At 44.3% G+C, this 22897-nt stretch overlaps 1 protein-coding gene across 1 annotated transcript in view; it reads right to left on the bottom strand.

The window, feature by feature from the left end:
• LOC140128234 (complement C3-like) overlaps window positions 1–22604 on the bottom strand; it is a 67110-nt gene extending 44506 nt beyond the window's left edge. Inside the window, exons 1-10 of the mRNA XM_072149789.1 lie at window positions 22510–22604; window positions 21887–22073; window positions 11353–11515; window positions 9562–9632; window positions 8529–8614; window positions 8336–8418; window positions 6430–6517; window positions 6193–6295; window positions 5031–5151; window positions 4536–4651 (exon numbers count right to left, since the gene is read on the bottom strand). Coding sequence (XP_072005890.1) covers window positions 4536–4651; window positions 5031–5151; window positions 6193–6295; window positions 6430–6517; window positions 8336–8418; window positions 8529–8614; window positions 9562–9632; window positions 11353–11515; window positions 21887–22073; window positions 22510–22574 — 1083 coding nt within the window. The 5' untranslated portion in view covers window positions 22575–22604. The remainder of the gene's footprint in view (window positions 1–4535; window positions 4652–5030; window positions 5152–6192; window positions 6296–6429; window positions 6518–8335; window positions 8419–8528; window positions 8615–9561; window positions 9633–11352; window positions 11516–21886; window positions 22074–22509) is intronic.
• Window positions 22605–22897: the final 293 nt, after the last annotated feature.

Below are 22897 nucleotides of genomic sequence, written 5' to 3'. Positions count from 1 at the left end.
CCCAATGACATCAAAGAGAGCAACACTTTTCAGGAAAATGTTGATTCTTTTTGGCCACAAAGAAGAACCCTGCACCGTACATATGAACCCCCTTTTCAGATTCTCTTTCACATAGGCCGACATTGATGTGGTTTCACGCACAGACAGTGGGTACACCCAACCCCTTGGAAGAGATATGCCTAGCAGCAGGTCAATAGGGCAGTCGTAGGAACGGTGCGGTTCCAAAGTTTCCGCTTGCTTCTCCGAAAAAACGTCTGCAAAGTCCATGTATGGAGCAGGGAGACCCACAAGAGGCTTGGAGGACGGGACAAGGTAGCTTCAGTCAATGTGACTGGTATTCCGATCCCCAGCTGCAAACTTCACCAGTCTGCCAGTTGAGCACAGGTGCATGGCGCTGCAACCACAGAAGACCCAGAAGAACTGAAGATGTGGACTGGGTTAGTACGTAAAAGGAAAGTCTCTCATTGTGCGAGACCCCCACGTACAGGCATAGGGGTTCAGAGCGGTATCCTATTGGGTATTGGAGAATCTGCCCACTGATTGATGAGATGAACAGTGGCTTCTCGAAATGGACCACAGGAAGACAGTACTGAGAGACCAGGGCAGCATCCACAAAGTTTCCTGCAGAACCAGAATCCAGGAAGGCAGAGGCTTGAAACTGATTACCCGTCCCAGAGATGAGTAAGACAGGTATGTTCAGATGTGGAGAAGCTTTGTTTCTAGCCTAGGGCTCTTTCTCTGAAGAACCTTAGGTGCACGCATTTCCTTGATGCTGAGGATGGAGTGGGCAGGCCTGAAGGAAGTGTTCCGGGCTGGCACAATAGAGTCAGAGGTTCTCCTGATGTTGTCTGGAATGCTCCTGGTATGACAGCTGAGCTCTATCCACCTGCATCGATTCCTCTGCAACAGACACAACAGGTGGCTGAAGTGGCCTTTGGAAGGCAGAAGCCAGGCGGCGCTAACGTCGGACCCTGAGTTGTATTTTAAGACGTGGTTCCTCAGCACACTCCATAAACCGGATGTCAATTTGAGTGGCAAGAGAGATGAGACCACTCAGAGTAGACGGCAGGTCACGTGCAGCCAGTGTGTCTTTAACCTGTCCAGAAATTCCCTAAAGGTTGCGACCAGGGCTGCTTCATTCCATGCTATTTCAGAGGCCATGGTGTGGAACCAAACTGCGTAATCCCCGACAGTGCAGTCTCAGCTGAAGATGCCCCTGCAGGTTCCCTCAAAGACGAACCGAAACTCAGCGAAGAAAGATGTAATATTAGCTGTGATTGGGTCTTTTCTGTCCCAGGAAGGAGTAGCCCATGTAAGGGCCTTCTTGGTGAGGAGGTTGATGAAGAAAGCTACCTTAGACCGTTCCGTAACAAACTGTGTCGCCTCGAGGGGAGCAAGGAAAGGTCAGTATCAGACACTACATAAATCCTGCACGAGAGGAATTTATTGACCTTGTGTGTGTGTGTGTGGGGGGGGGGGGGGGGGGGACATCAATGTGTTGCATGATCCAACAGTGCAGACCTCAACAACATTTACCGTGACAGCTTCATCTTTCCACTGCCATGTTCTATTTTTAGAGAAAGTGGAAATAAAAAATAAAGGTTCAGTGGACGTGCTGCCCCATAGACACCAAGGACAGTTGTGTTCAAGATGAGTTGTTTTATTTTTAGAATAGTGAACACAACTGTCCTTGGTGTCTATGGGGCAGCGTGTCTACTGAACCTTTTTTTTTTCATTTGCACTTCCTCTTGTACTTTTCTTCATTCTAGACTTAGCCCTCACCAAAATAGTAGGAAGTCTAACCTACAGCTACTAATATCTATCCTAAGGGCGCCTTTTGGGACATACACTCCGGTTCTATTTTAGAACCTTTTTGCTGGTCTAAATTCTGTGCCACAATGTAGCCCACCCTCCTAATTTCTTGAAGCATGGACTACTTCCTTCAAACCACACCCCCTTTTCCAGAGACCACACCTCCTTCCTTAAGGATACACCCCTTTGTCAATTGAGCCAGACATGTGGGAAAAAATGGTCTAAAAGCCTTAAAGGTAACCTGTCCCCACATTTGCACATATACAGCCAGTGACAGGTTCCTATAGAGATCTATTAACTGACTGACACACTTCTTTTAGCTAAAAATAGTTTTGCTTACATCCACATAATTCACCTTTTATCTTATATTACTTGGCATCAGATGGGGGCGTGTCCTGCTTGGCCAGCCACTCCCATCTAATCCTCTCAATGCCTTATGCCTCCTAACTGGTCACAGTTCATGTCATGGGACCAAAGTGACATCATCTCAGGTACTTTAGCCTCCTAATAATAGCATGCATGCAAGTATCTGACCACATGAAATCACAGCATGGACTTCTACTCCTCTCCATCCTCCATGGAGGCTGCTGTGATTTCATGTAATTACATACATGGTGTACAATTTGCTATTCATGGAAGGCTAAAGGACTTGCATTGATGTCACTGGTCACATGTCATGAATGTAACACAAGGCACCATGTACATAGAGTTTTATATGTTGCTTTATGCTTTATATGCTTTATATGTAGGTGAATATTAGCAGTCGGTCCCTAAGTACAAGGAAGCAGAGCAGTGATTTGAAGAGAAACAGAGCCATCAGTCAGAGTAAGGGGGTGTGGTTCACTGCCAGCCAGAGAGAGAGAAGAGTTACAAACAACAGACATAAGTCAAACAAGCTAATTTGCATATCAGAAAAATGTCTGTATTTAAGGAACAGCTAATTTTAGGTGATATGGGTGAGGGGGAGACTTGTAACCCTTTATCAGCAGGCATTGTTACTCAGGGTGGTCAAAATCTGGTGACAGGTCCTCTTTAACAATTGAGTTGATTGAACAATTGAAGTCTGGCCAAAGTGGCTTCATGAATACCCCACAGTGTCTTTTGGACCACACTGTCAAAATTGTAAAAACAAAGAATGTTAGAAAATGGCGCAACGGTAGGTTTTCTTGTCAAATCTACAAATTTTTTTTTTCGATTGTCCCTCATGGCACAAGCCTCATTTTGCTCTGTTAATAGAAAAATAAAATATAGAATTTCTCTAATTGCCGTTTTGCAATTGATTATTGTACACAAAGCTTCTTCTACTCAGTGGACATTGATGAAGTGCGCTCCTCAAGGGGATTTTGGATGTTTAAGATCTATAATACCCCAACCATCTTATCCATGGATCTTATCTCTATATTGTATAATAGTGGTAGAATAAGCAGTAAAAGGCTGATATTACAGTTTGTTTAGCAGTTTTGCAAATATCTAGGAGAATTTTAAGACCGAGTTGAAAAAGAGAAGAGCTTCGTAACTGTGAATCCTGGATCATTCCAGTATGGAAACTTTCTGAAAAAAATAAACTGCATTAGCCCTCGTGCACGTGACCATATATGGGACCGTGAGCTAGTCACATAAATTGTGGCAGCCCTCTAACAACCCCCATAGACGTCTTATGTGCACGGTCAGGGTGCAGCAAGAATACTAGGACTCATTTACTAAGGGCCCCACGGACCGCAATTTCGTTGGACATCCTGGCGATTTCTGTTTTATGCCGCTGGGACAGGGATTTAAAAGTCTTTTTTGGCGCACGTGATTGGGTTTTGGTGCAATCGTGCCGGCTTTCATGCGGCACAAATTGGGGGGGGGTCCGTCGGACGATCCGACAGATTCGGACAAACCGTGGGATTTAACTTAAAATTTGTGCCGCAAGTCAAGCACTTACACGGACCGGGAGGAAGATTGTGAACTCCAGCGGACCTGAGCGGGGAAGCGACACATGCAGGAAATCGGGCGCACGATCGCTGCAGACTGTCCTCATCAGACAGTCCGGATAGGGGATCGCGCAGGGACCAGGTAAGTAAATGTGCCCCACTGCGTTTTAACACACAGGGGCAGATTTACTTACCTGGTCCATTTGCGATCCGGCGGCGCGTTCTCTGCGCTGGATTCGGGTCCGGCCGGGATTTATTAAGGTAGTTCCTCCGCCGTCCACCAGATGTCGCTGCTGCGCTGAAGAGCATCGGAACGCACTGGAATACACCGAGCCGGGCCGAGTGAAGGTAAGTGCAATTTTCGCAACACATTTTTTTTTAAATGCGGCGGTTTTTCCCGAATCCGTCAGGTTTTCGTTCGGCCACGCCCCGCGATTTCCGTCGCGTGGATGCCGGCGCCGATGAGCCACAATCCGATCGCGTGCGCCAAAATCCCGGGGCAATTCAGGGAAAATCGGAAATATTCGGGTAACACGTCGGGAAAACGCGAATCGGGCCCTTATTAAATGACCCCCACAGTGACCAGAAAACGTAAAATATAGAGCAGGCCCCATTCCCGCACATCTTGTGAGCCCCTTTCTTTTACAGGGTCCTGTGCATGAGGCCTACGACGTATGAGAACTTTGCCGATGTATTGAAAAAATGGAAAAATGGCAGAAGAGTTATTTTGGTTGGGAACTTTCTCTGATAATAACACAATATAATATTGTAATAAAAGTCATCTAAGGTAAAAATCCTTTCACTCACCATAAGGTCAAATGGCATGCCCGGCTTGTAAAACTTGGAGGTTTTTGTGTAGAGGATTTTGTATGGAGACGTCACAATATAAATATTCTCCAGCTCAGATTCCACCAAGTCACTGCCTGGAAGAGAAACCAATGTAGAGTAATATTAATGGGGTCTTCCCTCTACGGACAATTATTTCTTATCCACCGGAAAAGGCACGAATGCCTGATCACAGGGGATCCAACTGCCAGTATGTGGCTGTGTGTATGGTGTTTGGCACTATAAGATGGTATTATTTATGCATGGGCTTGTAATTGGGCTTGTATAATGATAGTATCACATTCCTTCTTCTTCCTTTTAGACAAAAATGGCAGGAATGTAGTGAAATGAGAACGAATTCAAATTTTTTAAGTATATTTCATCATTTGGCTCATATAAGACCCACTAAATTGGGAATATATATATATATTCTGGATGAATGGAAGGTTGTGGAGATACAGTATTACTATCACCTACCTGTATCAGTAATGACAGTGACAGACACATATAAGGTGTACTGTAACATGTCCAATTCTTCTTTAAAATAGTTCACCAAGTCTTGTCTTCTCAATGTAGTAAAACCTTCACCATCAGTGATCTGTAACAAAACAGAACAAAAGAATCACAAGCACGGTAAGTACATGGGGGCCTACCGTAAACCTTGGATTTCTCCGTACATGTACAGGCTTATTCATACAACCCTAATGGTCCATGTCGATGTCTTTGGCACCGGGTCGTGATGGGATGAACACACTTTCTTTTTTTACCATATTGCCTTCCTTCCTCCTCCCAGCTGTATGCTACACCAGGGTTAAGTTTCGGGGAGCACACGGCCATCTGAATGTGGCCTACGTCAGGAAATGCGCTATCTCGGCTGTTTAACCCTATAGACTCTGTAGTCAAGCATGACCATAACATCTACAGGGCCTCCTCACCTCAAATCACATTTACAGTTCCATCATCTAAGAGGCGGAACGTTTTAATGTTTTTTGTTGATGGAGCTTAGGGCTTAGTTTTTGTGGGACAAGTTTTTTTTATTGGTATCAATTTTGGATGAATGACATTTTTTAATTCGTTATGTGAGATAGGTGTGCAAAAAACTAATTTTGGTGGTCATTTTTTGTTTTATTTACAGTGTTCACTGTGTGGGTACGCAACATATGCAGCAATACCAAATATGTGAGGTTTTGTGTTCCATGGAATTTTCAAATGGAATTTAGGGAACTTTTATTATTTTTTGGGGATTTCTTTTTATAATATTAAAATATATATTACTATAATAAAAGTCTCCCGTGATAAAATCCTCAAGGGATTATGTTTCCAGAATAGGGTTTCTCACTGGTGTTTTCAATTGTTCTGGTATCTCTTCACTAATGTGAAGAACAACATGTCATGGAAAAAAAAAAAAACAATCTCGAGAGCTTGTGGGTGATTTGTGTAAGTGTTTTAACCACATATAGTGACACAAGGTGGAAAAATTGGGCTTGATCCTTGGGACTTAAGACAACTTGGTCACATGGCCTCTCATATATGTTATTGAGGGGGTGTCCCTACTTATTAGAGAGCTGCTTTGTAAGTGCTGCCCCAAAACCATGAATAAATAGCTACCATATAGAAAAAAAACATAAAATACAATTACCTCTATTCTCCTTAAGGTATCTGCTAGACTGGTCTTCTCGTTGTCTCTCTTGATTCCAAAGAGAACAAAGGCCTTGCCATTTAGAGGTTTCCCATAGAGATAACTAGAGAGAAATATAATAATGTTTTACCACCAGTCTCATTAGTGATGTCTCCATAGATGTCACCGATGCTCCACACAGAAGCTTCCCAGACACATCTATTCGTAAGCCCAACCCAACCCAATTCCTCCACTTACTTTGCCTCTATGTCCACCCTTAGCTCTTCATCTTTAATGTAGAAGAATTTCTTCCTTGTAGTAATTTTTATTTCAAAACTTGGTAGAACTGAAATAAATGTAAAATATGCCATGAAATTAGGGATTATAATGGCTTGCAGTACCACAAGTTACCACTGGGTGTGAAGACTATAGCTGACATATCACAAGAATATCAATGTAGAGGTAGAAGAGTGGCACAGCTAGAGGATGAGTGGCCTTGGTAGTGGTGGGGTGTTGGGAGTAGGGATCATGCTCTAATAAATGAATGTACAAGTCCAACGAAAATAATAATAAGAAATTATTGAACGTTTGACTCCATGGTATATTTTATTATACATACTAACAACAGGAAATTCACAAGTGGGAGGAAGGACTAACAAGTCATTGAATAGGCAGAAGCATTGAAATGCAAAATGACCGCTATTCTTCCCTTTGGAATGACTTGTTATTCCTCCCACCTACCTGTGCAGGTCTTATTGTCAGCATATATAATACATTTACCAATGTAATGCATGGTCTGAGAACAGACTAAAGAGACAAACACAGACAATGGGGCAGATTTATCAAGTGTCTGAAAGTCAGAATATTACTAGTTGCCCATGTCAACCAATCACAGCTCAGATTTCATTTTATCAGTGCTCATGAATATTTTAAAGGGGAGCTGTGATTGGTTGCCATGGGCAACTAGAAATATTCTGACTTTCAGACACTTGATAAATCTGCACCAGTGTGTCCTGAGTCTTATCCCCTACCCAGCTTCCCCTACCTATTTGCCTCACTTAAACTAGCAGATAAGAGGCAACTAGAAGATGTTCCCACCCTGCACTAAGTTGCAAAACATGTAAACGAAAACAAGACAAAACAAACACAAGAGTATAGTCACCAGAGTCAGGTCACAACAATAAAGGCAAACAGAGTACAGAATCACAAGGCAGAGGAAAAGTCTGAATTTAGGCAGTAGATCAGGATACCAGAATATAGACTATAACTATAATGTAGTACTTGCTACAAACTGGGTCTATAGCAGCAATATAGATGACATAGGTGATGACCGGCACCAAATATGATTAGAGCAGAGCTCTGACACCCAGACCAAACAGAACAGCAAGGGACTGACATGTGTGGATGGAGATTCTGTCAGTAACAGAGTGTTATCTGTTCATAACCTGGAGCAGAGTTACAGGAGAGTGGTGTAAATCAATCAAGGTATTTAGCAAACATAAACTACTGTTCAAACTACTGGCTTCAGAGAGAAATATCCTGATGAGCAAATCCTCAGCCGTATTTTATGGAGAGAGGATGACGCAGGGACAAATGTTACAACTACAGATTGCAGAGTCCTACAGGGGAGAGGGTGATTCATTTTTATAGTTCGATACTAAAGATGTCCACCCAGTACTTCACTGCTTGTTTTGCTTGTCGAGAGTGAAGACTATATTTTCCAAAAACATTTTAGAGAATTCAAGGGAGTCATATATTTAGGTATATTTAGCCTATTCTCTATTGAATTCTTGAAATGACAGCTGACTTGCAGAAGCAGTAAGATAGGGCGCCGCCTTTCTCTTCTGGTACCAACAGTATCTGCTTTCTTAGGGTGTATATACAGCTAACAATGGGAAATCAATATTAAAATTTCTACGAAGGGATAATTCCACAAAATATACCCTACTGCTTTCCTGTGGATCGAAGAGAAGTATTAAATTGCAGGGTTTAATACTGGGACCTGACTCCTTCTGTACATGTATCACCAATGCTCTTACATGACTTATCCTCCACTCACTTGTATAGATCATAATCTTGATAAATTACATGGTTTATGGACCGGATGAAACGAGCATCTAGATTTTTCAGTTGTTGCACCTAAATGCTTGAGCCCTATTCTTACCATATTCCTTCACTTCGAATTGTGCAGTAAAATTCTGTACTGCGCTGTCTTGAAACTTCGCTGCTATGGTCCACATTCCCAAACTGGAAAATAAAGGGCAAAACCAGTCATTGCCATCATAAGTAACATTATCATCATTGTCTTTATGAAACATACTGTATATAATCCTCTATTCCCATGGTTTGTCTCTCACCTGACAACATCGGACAGAGCGTAAGTTAAGGGAGTGATTCCAGTTGATTGTATGAGATCTTTTTTGACCAACACATTCTCTGGAGTCTATGTAGAAAAGGGAATATCTTAATTGTTTAGTTTCAGTTTAGATGGTGGCCAAGCATGGGTGTCATACAAGACACATCAGTGAGAAAACCCAGGCAGGATAACAACCGGCGCCTGGTGGTGGCCGCGTAGCTAATACCTGAGCTGTGTGTAAAAGCCTAGGCCAGTCTCCTCCGCACCACCTTCAAGTACGGTACACAGCACATAAAGCTGGCCAGTCCTGCTTTGTAGCTACTGACCACGCCTGATGCTACCCACATCTTTCATGTTGTGCCACCATGGCAGGTGCACCCTAGCATCTAAGACACATCATTCTTCTATCTCTAGTATCAGAATATTCAGAATAATATTTTTTATATAGAATCACTGAGTTGGCCCATTGGCTTCATAGTGGAGTAAATTTTACATGTCCAACTTTACAAATCAACGTGGTCACCACATACAACTGGGAAACCTTGGCTATACCATAGAGAAGTGGTAATTTTGGCAGTCATTGCATGTATTTCATAGAATATGACATAGACCTCCAATGCAAACCCCACCTCTAGGACTTATATAAGGAATTCAGGGTCCCTGACTTGGCTCCTCCTTATTTTCTCCATGGATAGTTCCAAAACAGCCAATACTGTATATACAACTCGATTTATGAGATATTTATTCATTATTACTTTTTTGTGTTATTTGTAACGCTGTTTACTTAACTTAAAAATGATTTACTATAATTTTTTGGATAGACTCTTACGACTTTCACATTTTCAAATATGTTATGTTGTTTTTTAAAAACCTTTTTGAGAAATGGATCATATTTTGTGATACTGTGTTATGTTTATATATTTGGGGGTGATCACTATTTTTATTCCTTTATTTGAGGTGCAAAAAGAACATGACAACATACAACATGTACATCTTACTACTATGACATATACAGGAGAGAAATTCCATCTTACCCAGAACTCGACATTCACTGATTTTCTTGCTGGATTAAGATCCGGTGTCATGGTAAAAAGCCTGTATAAAACTTAATAATAATGAAGAAATAATTATACAAAAATATGTTACAAAATTATACGAAAAATATATTATGACCATTTTATTAAATTATATCCTGATTCTTCCTTCTGTAATTGAGATCTCAGACCCAATGCAAAATCCAAAACATTCTCATCTACAATGGGGGTCATTTAAAAAGGGCCCGATTCGCACTTTCCCGATGTGTTACCCGAATATACGCCGATTTTCCCTGTATTGCCCCAGGATTTTGACGCACGCGATCGGATTTTGGCGCATCGCCGCATTTAAAAAAAAAAATGTGTTGCGAAACATGCACTTACCTTCACCAGGTATAGGGCGGTGCATTTCAGGTCATTCCAGCGGGCCTCGGGGAACTTCAGCGCAGCAGCGACACCTGGTGGACGGCGGAGGAACTGCCTTAGTGAATCGCCGGAAGACCCGAATCCACCGCAGAGAACGCGCCGCTGGATTGCGAATGGCCCGGGTAAGTAAATCTGCCACAATGTGTCAATGTAGAACTGATATTGTGTAACGTAAGAGAAGGTGTATTAGGGGGAATATGACACCTCAGATGTAAACCCCACCTCTGGGACTAATCTAAGGGTCGTTGACTCAGCTCCTCCCCCTTTTCTTCTTGGATTGTTCTAAAACAGCCAATACGGTACATGTGACTACATCTATCCATCATTAGTTTTTGGTTTTATTTTTATGGTGGTTTAATTGGCATAAAAATGTCTTATGTAACTCCCTGGTGTAGCAAAAGGTCCAGGTTTACATTTCCCTTTAATGTGTATCATGTTGTCTTGTGGGAATGTGCGTCTCTAGTATTCAAAGTTGTCCCAGGTCAAGTGATGTAGAAGTTTTGGGGATTATTGGCTTCCGGGTAGTGTTCGATATAATAATTGTAGAATAATCGCCCTCAGATCCTATTAGATTTCAATCAATCTCTGAACTAATGTCATGATATGCACCGGCACATAGACGTAGCACCGTGGCATCTTTTTGTGGCATAAATGAAGGACTCTAATAGGGGTAAGTTAATAGCAGGACCTCTGTTAGGAATCTCTGACCTGGAAACAACTCTTTGGGTTTCTGGGTAAAAGGTTGTAGAGACGGGAGCATGCTCAGTCATTATGGGGAGGTTTAGCCTCTGTAGCAGGCCAAGAGAGAAAGGAAGTGCCCACTGTACATGGTCATATATGGAGAAGTAAGTCCCAAAAAGAGAAGAGCAATGAAAACTGTGTAAAAAGACTTCATAGCTAGAAGAACACCAGATAAGGCTACAAGAGACCAAGGTCTAGTAGGACCTGACAACCTCTACTCTTATAGGGGGTGTCCAAACTTTTAATAAGGCTTGGGGGGGGGCTGTAAAAACAGTAACAAATACTATAATCACCTTGTCCATCACTCCCATTTACATGTGGCACTCCTCACCACCAGCACTCATCTACAGAATACTGTTGTGCACCTGCTCCAGAATGACCAGCTATGGTCAGACAGAAGTGCCGTCTGTTATGTAGATGTAGTAGATAAGAGGACATCATGATAATTGGTAGGATCTGTATACATATAATTTAGTATATTTCCTCTTATGTGTCTCCAAAACTACTTCTACTCCAAAGAAATTGTTCATTTTTCTTCCCTATAACCCTACACAGGGTAAATATATTCCATCCATAACATGGGCCACCTCACTTCTTGTCACCCTCTTAGTTAGGTCTCTGTACCTCTAGATCCCGGGGTGTAGATGGGTTTGTCGGTCTGTATGAAGATGAAGCCACTTTGATAAGACACCAGGACAACTTTCTCCAGGGTGCAAACTGGAGACGTCATTTTGACGTACACAAACTGCTTCTTATTTGGGTCTTTTTCCAAATTAGTCGAGGGGATCTAAAAAAAAAACAAAAATGTTATCATGTTGAGGTAAAAACATATTGATGATATTGTTACTAGTGAAAATTATAGGGAAGTCTCAGTAATACGTGATTGATGCTTCCTCATTCCTGCGGTGATGTTGCTGGGAATCTAAAAGGCTTTTCCAGTTTCAATGAGAAATATGAGTTCTCAAGACTAACAAAGTATTTTGCTTATTACCATACATACTCGAGTATAGGCCGACCCAAGTATAAGCCGAGGCCCGTAATTTTACCACAAAACCTGGGAAAACCTATTGATTCGAGTATAAGCCGAGGGTGGGAAATGCATTGGTCACAGCCTTCCTCAGTATATAGCCTGCCGGACCCTGCCCCATAGTATATAGCCAGCACCTGCCCCCCCAGTATATAGCCTGCCAGCCCATATCCCCAGTATATAGCCAGCCCCTTTCGCCAGTATATAGCCAGCAGCGGGGGAAGCCAAAAAGGTGAGTTTTGATACATTTTTTTTACTCGAGCATAAGCTGAGTTTAGGTTTTCAGCACATTTTTTTGTGCTGAAAAACTAGGCTTATACTCGAGTATATATGGCAACTAATAGAAATTGAAAATACTGCTTCCCTGGTCACTATGGATTCCTTCTTCTGCATTTTGGGTCTGACACAGGGGAATATTTTCTGTGTTGGCCTATCACCAGCCGTGTGTGTGAGGAGCACTGGATGACTGGTCAACGTAGAAGTCCCCTGCCCTTTCCATGCAGGATGGATTAGCTACACTAGCCTCTCCTTCAGTTCAGAGCACAAAACAGAAGCCCTTCTGCAGGGCCCCAGACAGAACTGGATATCTGGAGGTCATGGTACCCTGGTATATCATTAACATTTATCAAGAAATTTATAGAAAAAAGCCACAAACAACAGAACAATAATTTTTATGGGATCCATCTGATGCACATGAGTTGTGTCTGCACAAAGTGTGAAGTCTAAGAACTATTATAAGGCCTGCCCATTAGAGATGAGCGAGCACTAAAATGCTCGGGTACTCGTTATTCGAGACGAACTTTTCCCGATGCTCGAGTGCTCGTTTCGAGTAACGAGCCCCATTGAAGTCAATGGGAGACTCGAGCATTTTTCAAGGGGACCAAGGCTCTGCACAGGGAAGCTTGGCCAAACACCTGGGAACCTCAGAAAAGGATGGAAACACCACGGAAATGGACAGGAAACCGCAGGGGCAGCATGCATGGATGCCTCTGAGGCTGCTTAATCGCACCATTATGCCAAAATTATGGGCAACAGCATGGCCATGACAGAGTGACCGAATGAGGCTAGATAGCATCTAAAACATCCAATAATTGACCCTGACACTATAGGGGACGGCATGCAGAGGCAGCGGCAGCAGTGGCAGGCTAGAGAGTGTCATGGCAACATACCCTAAATGGACTCAGGCTTCAAACCAATGGGTGGCAGAGAGGAACCAAAGGAGGTGAGCAAGAAGCGCTCAAATAATATCGGTACATGATAAAAGTTTGCCAGTATATTTTGTGGATTACACAGCAGGGTGGCAACAAAGTTAACATGGAAGCCATGAAAACAATCCAAAATTCTGCCTGACACAGCTCATTTGATAAGGGGACCATGTATGGAGGCAGTGAACTTGTAGTAGATTAAAGGTGCTGCAGTTAAAACTATGTTAGTTGGATCTTGGCATGGAGCTGGCGCTCCGCTGCCAGGCGAGCTTTCGCCAATCCAAGCCCCTGTCTCTAGGCTACTCCCCAAACAGCACTTCTAAGAACCTTTTGTATAAGATCAAGTGTAGTAGCGTTCTTATACGTTTGGGATATGGCGGGTGAGGGGAATGTAAACATCTGCGCAAGAAGCGCTGAAATAATATCCGTAAATGAAAAAAGTTTTCCAGTATATTTTGTGGCTTACACAGCAGGGTGGCGACAAAGTTAACAAGTTTGATGTGGAATGCCCTGTAATAGCTCTTGGGCGGTGTGCCTTTTATCACCTAGGCTCAGCAGTTTGAGCACCGCCTGCTGTCGCTTAGCGACGGCACTGCTGCTGTGCCTAGAGCTACCGACTGATGGCGCCATGCCCACGGATGGTAATTCGGAGGAGGAGGAGGTGGAGGAGGGGTGGGAGGAGGAGGAGGCATAGTAGGCCTGAAACACCTGGACCGAGGTAGGCCCCGCAATCCTCTGCGTCGGCAGTATATGACCAGCCCCAGGGTCAGACTCGGTCCCAGCCTGCACCAAGTTAAGTGTAGTAGCGTTCTTATAAGTTTGGAATATGGCGGGTGAGGGGAATGTAAACAGATGCGCAAGAAGCGCTGAAATAATATCCGTAAATGGTAAAAGTTTGCCAGCATATTTTGAGGATTACACAGCAGGGTGGCGACAAAGTTAACAAGTTTGTTGTGGAAGCCATGAAAACAACCCAAAATTCTGCCTGACACAGCACGTTTGATAAGGCGGCCATGTATGGAGGCAGTGAACTAGTAGTAGATTAAAGGTGCTGCAGTTAAAACTATGTTAGTTGGTTCTTGGCATGGAGCTGGCGCTCCGCTGCCAGGCGAGCTTTCGCCAATCCAAGCCCCTGTCTCTAGGCTACTCCCCAAACAGCACTTCTAAGAACCTTTTGTATAAGATCAAGTGTAGTAGCGTTCTTATAAGTTTAGGATATGGCGGGTGAGGGGAATGTAAACAGATGCGCAAGAAGCGCTGAAATAATATCCGTAAATGGTAAAAGTTTGCCAGTGTATTTTGTGGATAACACAGCAGGGTGGCAACAAAGTTAACAACTTTGATGTGGAATCCATGAAAACAACCCAAATTTCGGCCTGACACACCTCGTTTGATAAAGGGACGATGTATGGAGGCAGCTATATGGACGACTTTTGGAGGTAGCAATGGAGACAACGTGTGGAGGCTGCTATGGAGACAATTCAATTTGGATAGTGCCTGTATGTGGCAGTCCAAAAAAGTTTTCAAACCAGAGGAGCAGGTAGGTGGCCCTCCAGAAAAATGGAATAGATTGAGTGCCTGTATGTGGCAGTCCAAAAAAGTTTTCAAACCAGAGGAGCAGGTAGGTGGCCCTCCAGAAAAATGGAATAGATTGAGTGCCTGTATGTGGCAGTCCAAAAAAGTTTTCAAACCAGAGGAGCAGGTAGGTGGCCCTCCAGAAAAATTGAATAGATTGAGTGCCTGTATGTGGCACTCCCAAAAATTGTTTAAAACAGAGGACCGGGTCGGTGGCCCTCCATAAAAATTAAATGCATAAAGTACTATAGCTAGAGCCAGTGGGCCCTGTCAAAAAATAGCCAGTTTCCTCTGCTTTACTGTACAAAGAGGAGGAGAAGGAGGAAAATGAGGAGGAGGAGGAGTGGATAAATTATTCAGGTTGAGCTTCCTTCACCTGGTGGATATTGGAAATTAGGAGAAATCCAGGCTTTATTCATCTTAATAAGTGTCAGCCTGTCAGCGCTGTCAGTCGACAGGCGTGTACGCTTATCGGTGATGATGCCACCAGCTGCACTGAAAACCCGCTCGGACAAGACGCTAGCGGCAGGGCAGGCAAGAACCTCCAAGGCGTACAGCGCCAGTTCGTGCCACATGTCCAGCTTTGAAACCCAGTAGTTGTAGGGAGCTGTGTGATCATTTAGGACGATGGTATGGTCAGCTACGTACTCCCTCACCATCTTTCTGTAAAGATCAGCCCTACTCTGCCGAGACTGGGGACAGGTGACAGTGTCTTGCTGGGGTGACATAAAGCTGGCAAAAGCCTTGTAAAGCGTACCCTTGCCAGTGCTGGACAAGCTGCCTGCTCGCCTACTCTCCCTCGCTACTTGTCCCGCAGAACTACGCACTCTGCCGCTAGCGCTGTCAGAAGGGAAATACTGTTTCAGCTTGTGCACCAGGGCCTGCTGGTATTCATGCATTCTCATACTCCTTTCCTCTCCAGGGATGAGAGTGGAAAGATTTTGCTTGTACCGTGGGTCCAGGAGAGTGAACACCCAGTAATCGGTGCTGGAATAAATTCTTTGAACGTGAGGGTCACGGGATAGGCAGCCTAGCATGAAATCTGCCATATGCGCCAGAGTACCAACGCGTAAGAATTCACTCCCCTCACTGGCCTGACTGTCCATTTCCTCCTCCTCCAACTCCTCCAACTCCTCTTCTTCTGCCCATACACGCTGAACAGTGGAGGACTCAACAATGGTCCCCTCTTGTGTCTCGCCAACATTCTCCTCCTCTTCCTCCTCATCCTCCTGCACCTCCACCTCCTCCGATATGCGCTGAGAAACAGACCTAAGGGTGCTTTGGCTATCAACAAGGGAATCTTCTTCCCCCGTCTCTTGTGAGGAGCGCAAAGCTTCCGACTTCATGCTGACCAGAGAGTTTTTCAACAGGCCAAGCAGCGGGATGGTGAGGCTGATGATGGCGGCATCGCCACTGACCATCTGTGTTGACTCCTCAAAGTTACTCAGCACCTGACAGATATCAGACATCCACGTCCACTCCTCATTGTAGACTTGAGGAAGCTGACTGACCTGACTACCAGTTCTGGTGGAAGTTGACATCTGGCAGTCTACAATCGCTCGACGCTGCTGGTAAACTCTGGATAACATGGTCAGTGTTGAATTCCACCTCGTGGGCACGTCGCACAACAGTCGGTGAGCGGGCAGTTGGAGGCGGCGCTGCACTGCCCTGAGAGTGGCAGCATCTGTGCTGGACTTCCTGAAATGCGCACAGATGCGGCGCACCTTCGTGAGCAAATCAGACAGATTGGGGTATGTCTTGAGGAAACGCTGAACTATCAGATTTAACACATGGGCCAGGCATGGCACATGTGTCAGTCTGCCGAGTTGCAGAGCCGCCACCAGGTTACGGCCGTTGTCACACACAACCATGCCTGGCTTCAGGTTCAGCGGTGCCAGCCACAGATCAGTCTGCGCCGTGATGCCCTGTAATAGTTCTTGGGCGGTGTGCCTTTTATCGCCTAGGCTCAGTAGTTTGAGCACCGCCTGCTGTCGCTTAGCGACGGCACTGCTGCTGTGCCTAGAGCTAGCGACTGATGGCGCCATGCCCACGGATGGTAGTTCGGAGGAGGAGGTGGAGGAGGGGTGGGAGGAGGAGGAGGCATAGTAGGCCTGAAACACCTGGACCGAGGTAGGCCCCGCAATCCTCGGCGTCGGCAGTGTATGACCAGCCGCAGGGTCAGACTCGGTCCCAGCCTCCACCAAGTTAACCCAATGTGCCGTCAGCGATATATAGTGGCCCTGCCCGGCAGCACTCGTCCACGTGTCTGTGGTCAGGTGGACCTTGTCAGAAACGGCGTGGGTCAGGGCACGGATTATGTTGTCTGACACGTGCTGGTGCAGGGCTGGGACGGCACATCGGGAAAAGTAGTGGCGGCTGGGGACCGAATACCGAGGGGCGGCCGCCGCCATGAGGCTGCGAAAGGCCTCGGTCTCTACTAGCCTATAGGGCAGCATCTCCAGGCTTAGCAATCTGGAGATGTGCACATTAAGGGCTTGGGCGTGCGGGTGGGTTGCACTATATTTGCGTTTCCGCTCCAGCGTCTGGGGTATGGAGAGCTGAACGCTGGTGGATGCTGTGGAGGATCGTGGAGGCGACGATGGGGTTTTTGTGGCAGGGTCCTGGGCAGGGGGCTGACTATCAGCTGACACAGGGGAAGGAGCAGTGGTGTGCACGGCCGGAGGTGAACGCGCTTGTTGCCACTGAGTGGGGTGTTTAGCATTCATATGCCTGCGCATACTGGTGGTAGTTAAGCTATTAGTGGTGGAACCCCTGCTGATCCTGGTTTGGCAAATGTGGCACACCACAGTCCGTCGGTCATCCGGTGTTTCCTTAAAGAACCTCCAGACTTCTGAAAATCTAGCCCTCGCCGCAGGAGCCCTCGCCACGGGAGCTTCACTAGTTGACACATTTGGCGCTGATGCACCAACTCTGGCCCTGCCTCTCCGTCTGGCCCCACCACTGCCTCTTCCAACCTGTTCTGGTCGAGGACTCTCCTCTGTCTCAGAAGCACTGTGTTCACCCGGCCTCTCAACCCAGCTTGGGTCTGTCACCTCATCATCCTCCGATCCCTCAGTCTGCTCCCCCCTCGGACTTCCTGCCCTGACAACAACTTCCCCACTGTCTGACAACCGTGTCTCCTCATCGTCCGACACCTCTTTACACACTTCTTCCACTACGTCAACAAGGTCATCATCACCCACAGACTGCGACTGGTGGAAAACCTGGGCATCGGAAAATTGCTCATCAGCAACCGGACAAGTGGTTTGTGACTGTGGGAAGGGTCCAGAAAACAGTTCCTCAGAGTATGCCGGTTCAAATGGCAAATTTTGCTGGGAGGGGGCAGACTGGGGGGGAGGAGGCTGAGGTGCAGGAGCTGGAGGAGTGCCGATTTCGGTGACATGGGTGGACTGCGTGGAAGACTGACTGGTGGACAAATTGCTCGAAGCATTGTCGGCAATCCACGACATCACCTGTTCGCACTGTTCTGGCCTCAACAGTGCTCTACCACGAGTCCCAGTAATTTCAGACATGAACCTAGGGAGTGTAGCTCTACGGCGTTCCCCTGCTCCCTCATAAGCAGGTGGTGTCTCACCCCGCCCAGGACCACGGCCTCTGACCCCTGCAGTAGTTGGACGCCCACGTCCCCGCCCTCGTCCTCTACCCCTAGCCCTCGGGTTAAACATTTTGAAAATGAGAGTTATAACTTTAATTTTTTTTTTTACTTTTTTTTGTGTTTTTTTTTTTTTTGAGTGTTTTTTAGTTTTTAAAACCAAACAATGCTATCCTATTGCTATGGCTATTTTCTAGCCAAGTATGAAAGCACACTGCTATGCCAGATGAGATGACACTGAGTTATTAACCCCTTAATGACCGCCCTATCGGGATTCTACGGCGGTCATTAAGGGTACTTCTTCTGATGCGACGCCTTTCTACGGCGGCGCATCAGAAGAAGTTTTCGGGACACCGGGTCTCGCTGGTGCCGGTGTCGGGCTGTGATATCACAGCCCAGACCCGGCACTAACACCCGGGATCGGAAAAACTCCGATCCCGGGTGTTTAACCCCTTGCACGCCGCGGTCAAGCATGACCGCGGCGTGCAAGTGTGTCCCCCGTGGATCGGACCCCCCCGGTGTGCTTACCGGGGGATCCGATCCCTCCTGCCGCTGCCCCGGGTTCCGACGAGTGACCCGGGGCTGTCGGCTCCTCTTCTCACCGGGTCCTGCCTTCCTGGCAGGACCCGGCTGTAAGTAACTGAGCATGCGCAGCATGCTCAGTTACTTTCACTATACACTGCAATACAAGTGTATTGCAGTGTAAAGGCTTGAATAAGCGATCGGATGATCGCTTATTCAAGCCAAGAAGTAGAAAATGTAAAAAAGTAAAAAAAAAAAAATTAAATCTTATTATAATATAATTAAATAAATAAATAAAATAAAAGTCCCATAATCTCCCCAGTAACACATAAAATGCAAATAAAGTATATAAAACACAAAACACGTACATATTTGGTATCACCACGTCCGTATTAATCTGTACAATAAATCTAAATCAATATTGAACCCGCTCGGTGAACTACGTAAAAAAAAAACTCGAAAAACTTCCCATAATATACAATTTTTCATCAAACACCATCACAAAAAATGTTCTAAAAAGTGATCAAAAAAAGTTACGGTACCTAATATGATACGACTGAAAAGAACAACTGTTTTCGCAAAAAATAAGCCCTCAACCAGATCTGACAACAGAAAAATACAGAAGTTATGGCCCTGAAAAGTTGTCAATAGTAAAAACAATGCGATTTTCTCCAATATTGGTTTTGCTCAGGAAAATTGAGCAAAATAAGAAAAACTATATAAATGAGGTATCACCGCAATCGTAGTGAACCAGAGAATAAAGATAAAATATTATTTTTACGTTACGGTGAGCGGGGGGAAATGCTCACAATCCAAAATAAAAATTGATGATTTTGTTTGTGTCCCCCTTGAAATAGTTAATAAAATCTCATGAATAAGCTTTAGACTCCCAAAATAAATTATTTATACATTGTATCTCATCCCATAAAAAATAAGCCCTCATATGATCGCATTACCAAAAAAAATAAAAATTTATAGGTCGTACAATGTGACAATACAAATCTGCTGTGGACGGCGCCTCCATTCATTCTATGCTCGGCCGTGCACCCGTACAGCAGTCACCACCACATATGGGGTATCAGTACACTCGGGAGGAATTGGGCATCAAGCGTTGCAGTGCGTTTCATCATTTAATTTATTCTGAAAATGTCAGTTTTGGCCTAAATGAATGTATTTCCAAAAAAATTCCATAGTTTCTAAATCGCAGGTCCATATTTTTTAACCCATGTGAAACACTTAAAGGGTTAATGGACTTAATAGAAGTTGTTTTACATATGTTGAGGGGTGAACTTTCTATAGTGGGGTAATTTATGAGGTTTTACTATTATTTAGGCCTCTCAAAGTCACTTGAAAGCTGAGTTGTCCCTCAAAATGTGAGTTATGGCAATTTTCATGAAAATAAGAAAAATCGCACCTAAAGTTCTGCACCTCATAACATCCTAGAAAAATGACCGGAAGCATAAAATATCATCCCAACATAAAGCAGATATTCTGTAAATGTTAATTATCAAACTTTTTGGGTAGTTTTACTTCCTGTCTGGAAACCAGAACATTTCAAACTTGGAAAATGAAGAATTTTTACAAACTTTTGCCAAATTTTCACTTTTTTTCAGAACGAAACGCAAAACTTATCACTTAAATTTTATAACTAACATGAAGTATAATGTGTCACGAGAAAACATTCTCAAAATCACCAGGATATGTTAAAGCGTTCCGAAGTTATAACCAATTATCGTGAGACATGTAAGATTTGAAAAATCGAGTCTGGTCATTGAGCTGAAAACTAGTGTCGGTGATAAGGGGTTAAAAAAATAAACGTAAAATAAAAAAGGAAATGGCAGACTGTGCCTAATTGAAATCCAACCCCGGGCCCTAATAAATTTTCCCACTTCGGTCTTTGCGATGGATATGTGCGTCACTAAGCGCAAAACACAGTGGTCGCAAGTCTCACTCCAAATTGCTCACAATTTGCTAGTAGATGCACTGCAGCAAGTACAGCCACCAGCAGATCAACCAGAAATCAAATATATAGAACGCTACTGTAGGCGTAAGCCGTTTGGATTCTCCTATGGCTATTTTCTAGCCAAGTATTAAAGCACACTACTATGCCAGATGAGATGACGCTGAGTTATGAAAAAAATAAACGTAAAATAAAAAGAAACTGGCAGACTCTGCCTAATTGAAATCAAACCCCTAATAAATTTTCCCACTTTGGTGTTTGAGGTGGATATGTGTGTCACTAAGAGCTAAACACAACGGTAGCAAGTCCCCCTGCTAATTCCTCACAATCCGGTACTAGCTGCACTACTAGTGCCAGCAAGCCCAGCCACAAGCAAATAAAAAAAAAAGTATAACGTTATTGTAGCCCTAAGAAGGGCTGTTGGGTTGTTGTAGAATCACTCCTGCCTAACAGTAAGCTAATAGAACACCCTAACGCTTTCCCTGACCAGCAGCAGCTCTCTCCCTAGCGGCATCCAGAGACAGAATGATCCGAGCAGCGCGGGCAGGGGCTAGTCTATCCCAGGGTCACCTGATCTGGCCAGCCAACCACTGCTATCGACGTGTAAGGGTACCACGTCATGCTGGGTGGAGTGCAGAGTCTCCTGGCTTGTGATTGGCTCTGTTTCTGGCCGCCAAAAAGCAAAACGGCGGGAGCTGCCATTTTCTCGAGCGGGCGAAATACTCGTCCGAGCAACGAGCAGTTACGAGTACGCTAATGCTCAATCGAGCATCAAGCTCGGACGAGTATGTTAGCTCATCTCTACTGCCCATCTATTAACCCATCTGGACATCTACATCTGAATACATTACCAAGACAAGTCATCAGCATGAACACATTTGGTCTGTTATCAACTCTTAAGAAGATTTATAATATTTATAATATGATACTTTGGTGAAGAAGATGACCCTAGGTGAAAGCTTAAATATTGAAACCTACAAGGTGGACACTTTAAGAGCAAAATAAATGGAAGAGTCATGTAAGTAACTGGAGTTTTATCTAAAAATAGATTGGGTCTGGTCCTCCGCCATGAAAGATACATTTCTGCTATTGTAGAGTGATCATCTCATGGAATAATAAATGTTTCCCCTGAAGGTATAGATAATCATGACTGGTGGCCACCATAAGGAACCACATGTTATCACTGTACAAGGGCAAGTAGAGGTAAGTGATGTGCAATGATTACGAAACTTTTACTCAAGACCCTGGGATCTTACCGTAATCTTAACATTTCCGAAGAACTTGTTATTGTGATTCACAGAGACTTTGCTGGAGGTTAAAAGATATGTTCTCCGGGGAAAGTCCTGAACTGTGATGTCCGCTTCAAACGCCGCGCCCCGTCCATCTACTATAATGGTCTCTTCACTGTCCACACGCAGCACGTTGGGTGTTATCAGGAGGCATCTGGGGGGAGAAAAATATGTCCACAGAGAAGAAGTTTAGGTGTTTTCCTAGAAATAGCAGAACTCGGGTATTATAGATCCTCTCCTTATACTAAACATCCCTTTGAACAAGGACATAAGTTTTTAGACACATCTAACATATCATGAGCCAATATTTCTATATAGAAATTCACCAAAATGAATATGTCATGTGAAAATAAAAGGGCAAATGCAAGCAGATAAACCATACATGTACAGCTACACACATCTCATGAAACACAATTCATCACAAAATACAATCTTAGTGTAATGTCCTGGGATTATTGTAATGTGAATAATATACTCAGCTAGATTGTGGTGTAACTTGGCTTTACAGAGCAATGAGCAACCACTTTATGTATGTGGCTCTGTAAATCCTTCATATGTAGTAAGTGATCACAGAGTCCGGTGCTACTCACGGTTGAAATGCGTAGGATCCAACGAGTCCATATAGAAGAATAAGGCACAAGGCTCCAAAACTCATGATACTGCCTGGAGGATGTGCTGCCTTGTAGACCTCAGAGGGGGGTATTTATTGGGTTGTATTTAGAATAAATTACCTCTTCAATCAGTAACAGAAGAGAATTAGGAGGCTGATGTTTGGCAACAATTGGCTGAAGGCCAGGGACACAGATATAACTAATATATCTATTTCAAAATGAACTCTTGACTCCAAAATCCACAGCTCCCAGCAGTCATTGCACAGTTCGTTGGAAGTAAAAGGGCAAATATTTAGATTGTAAAACTTACAGCAAACAAGAAGTATCTGTATGCAATACACCTATATATCTCATCCTATAGCTATAC

Source organism: Engystomops pustulosus, chromosome 4 (genome assembly GCF_040894005.1).
Source record: "Engystomops pustulosus chromosome 4, aEngPut4.maternal, whole genome shotgun sequence".
Classification (NCBI taxonomy): domain Eukaryota; kingdom Metazoa; phylum Chordata; class Amphibia; order Anura; family Leptodactylidae; genus Engystomops; species Engystomops pustulosus.
Note: the sequence above shows the minus strand (reverse complement) of the source record. Positions and strands in the feature narration are given on the sequence as shown.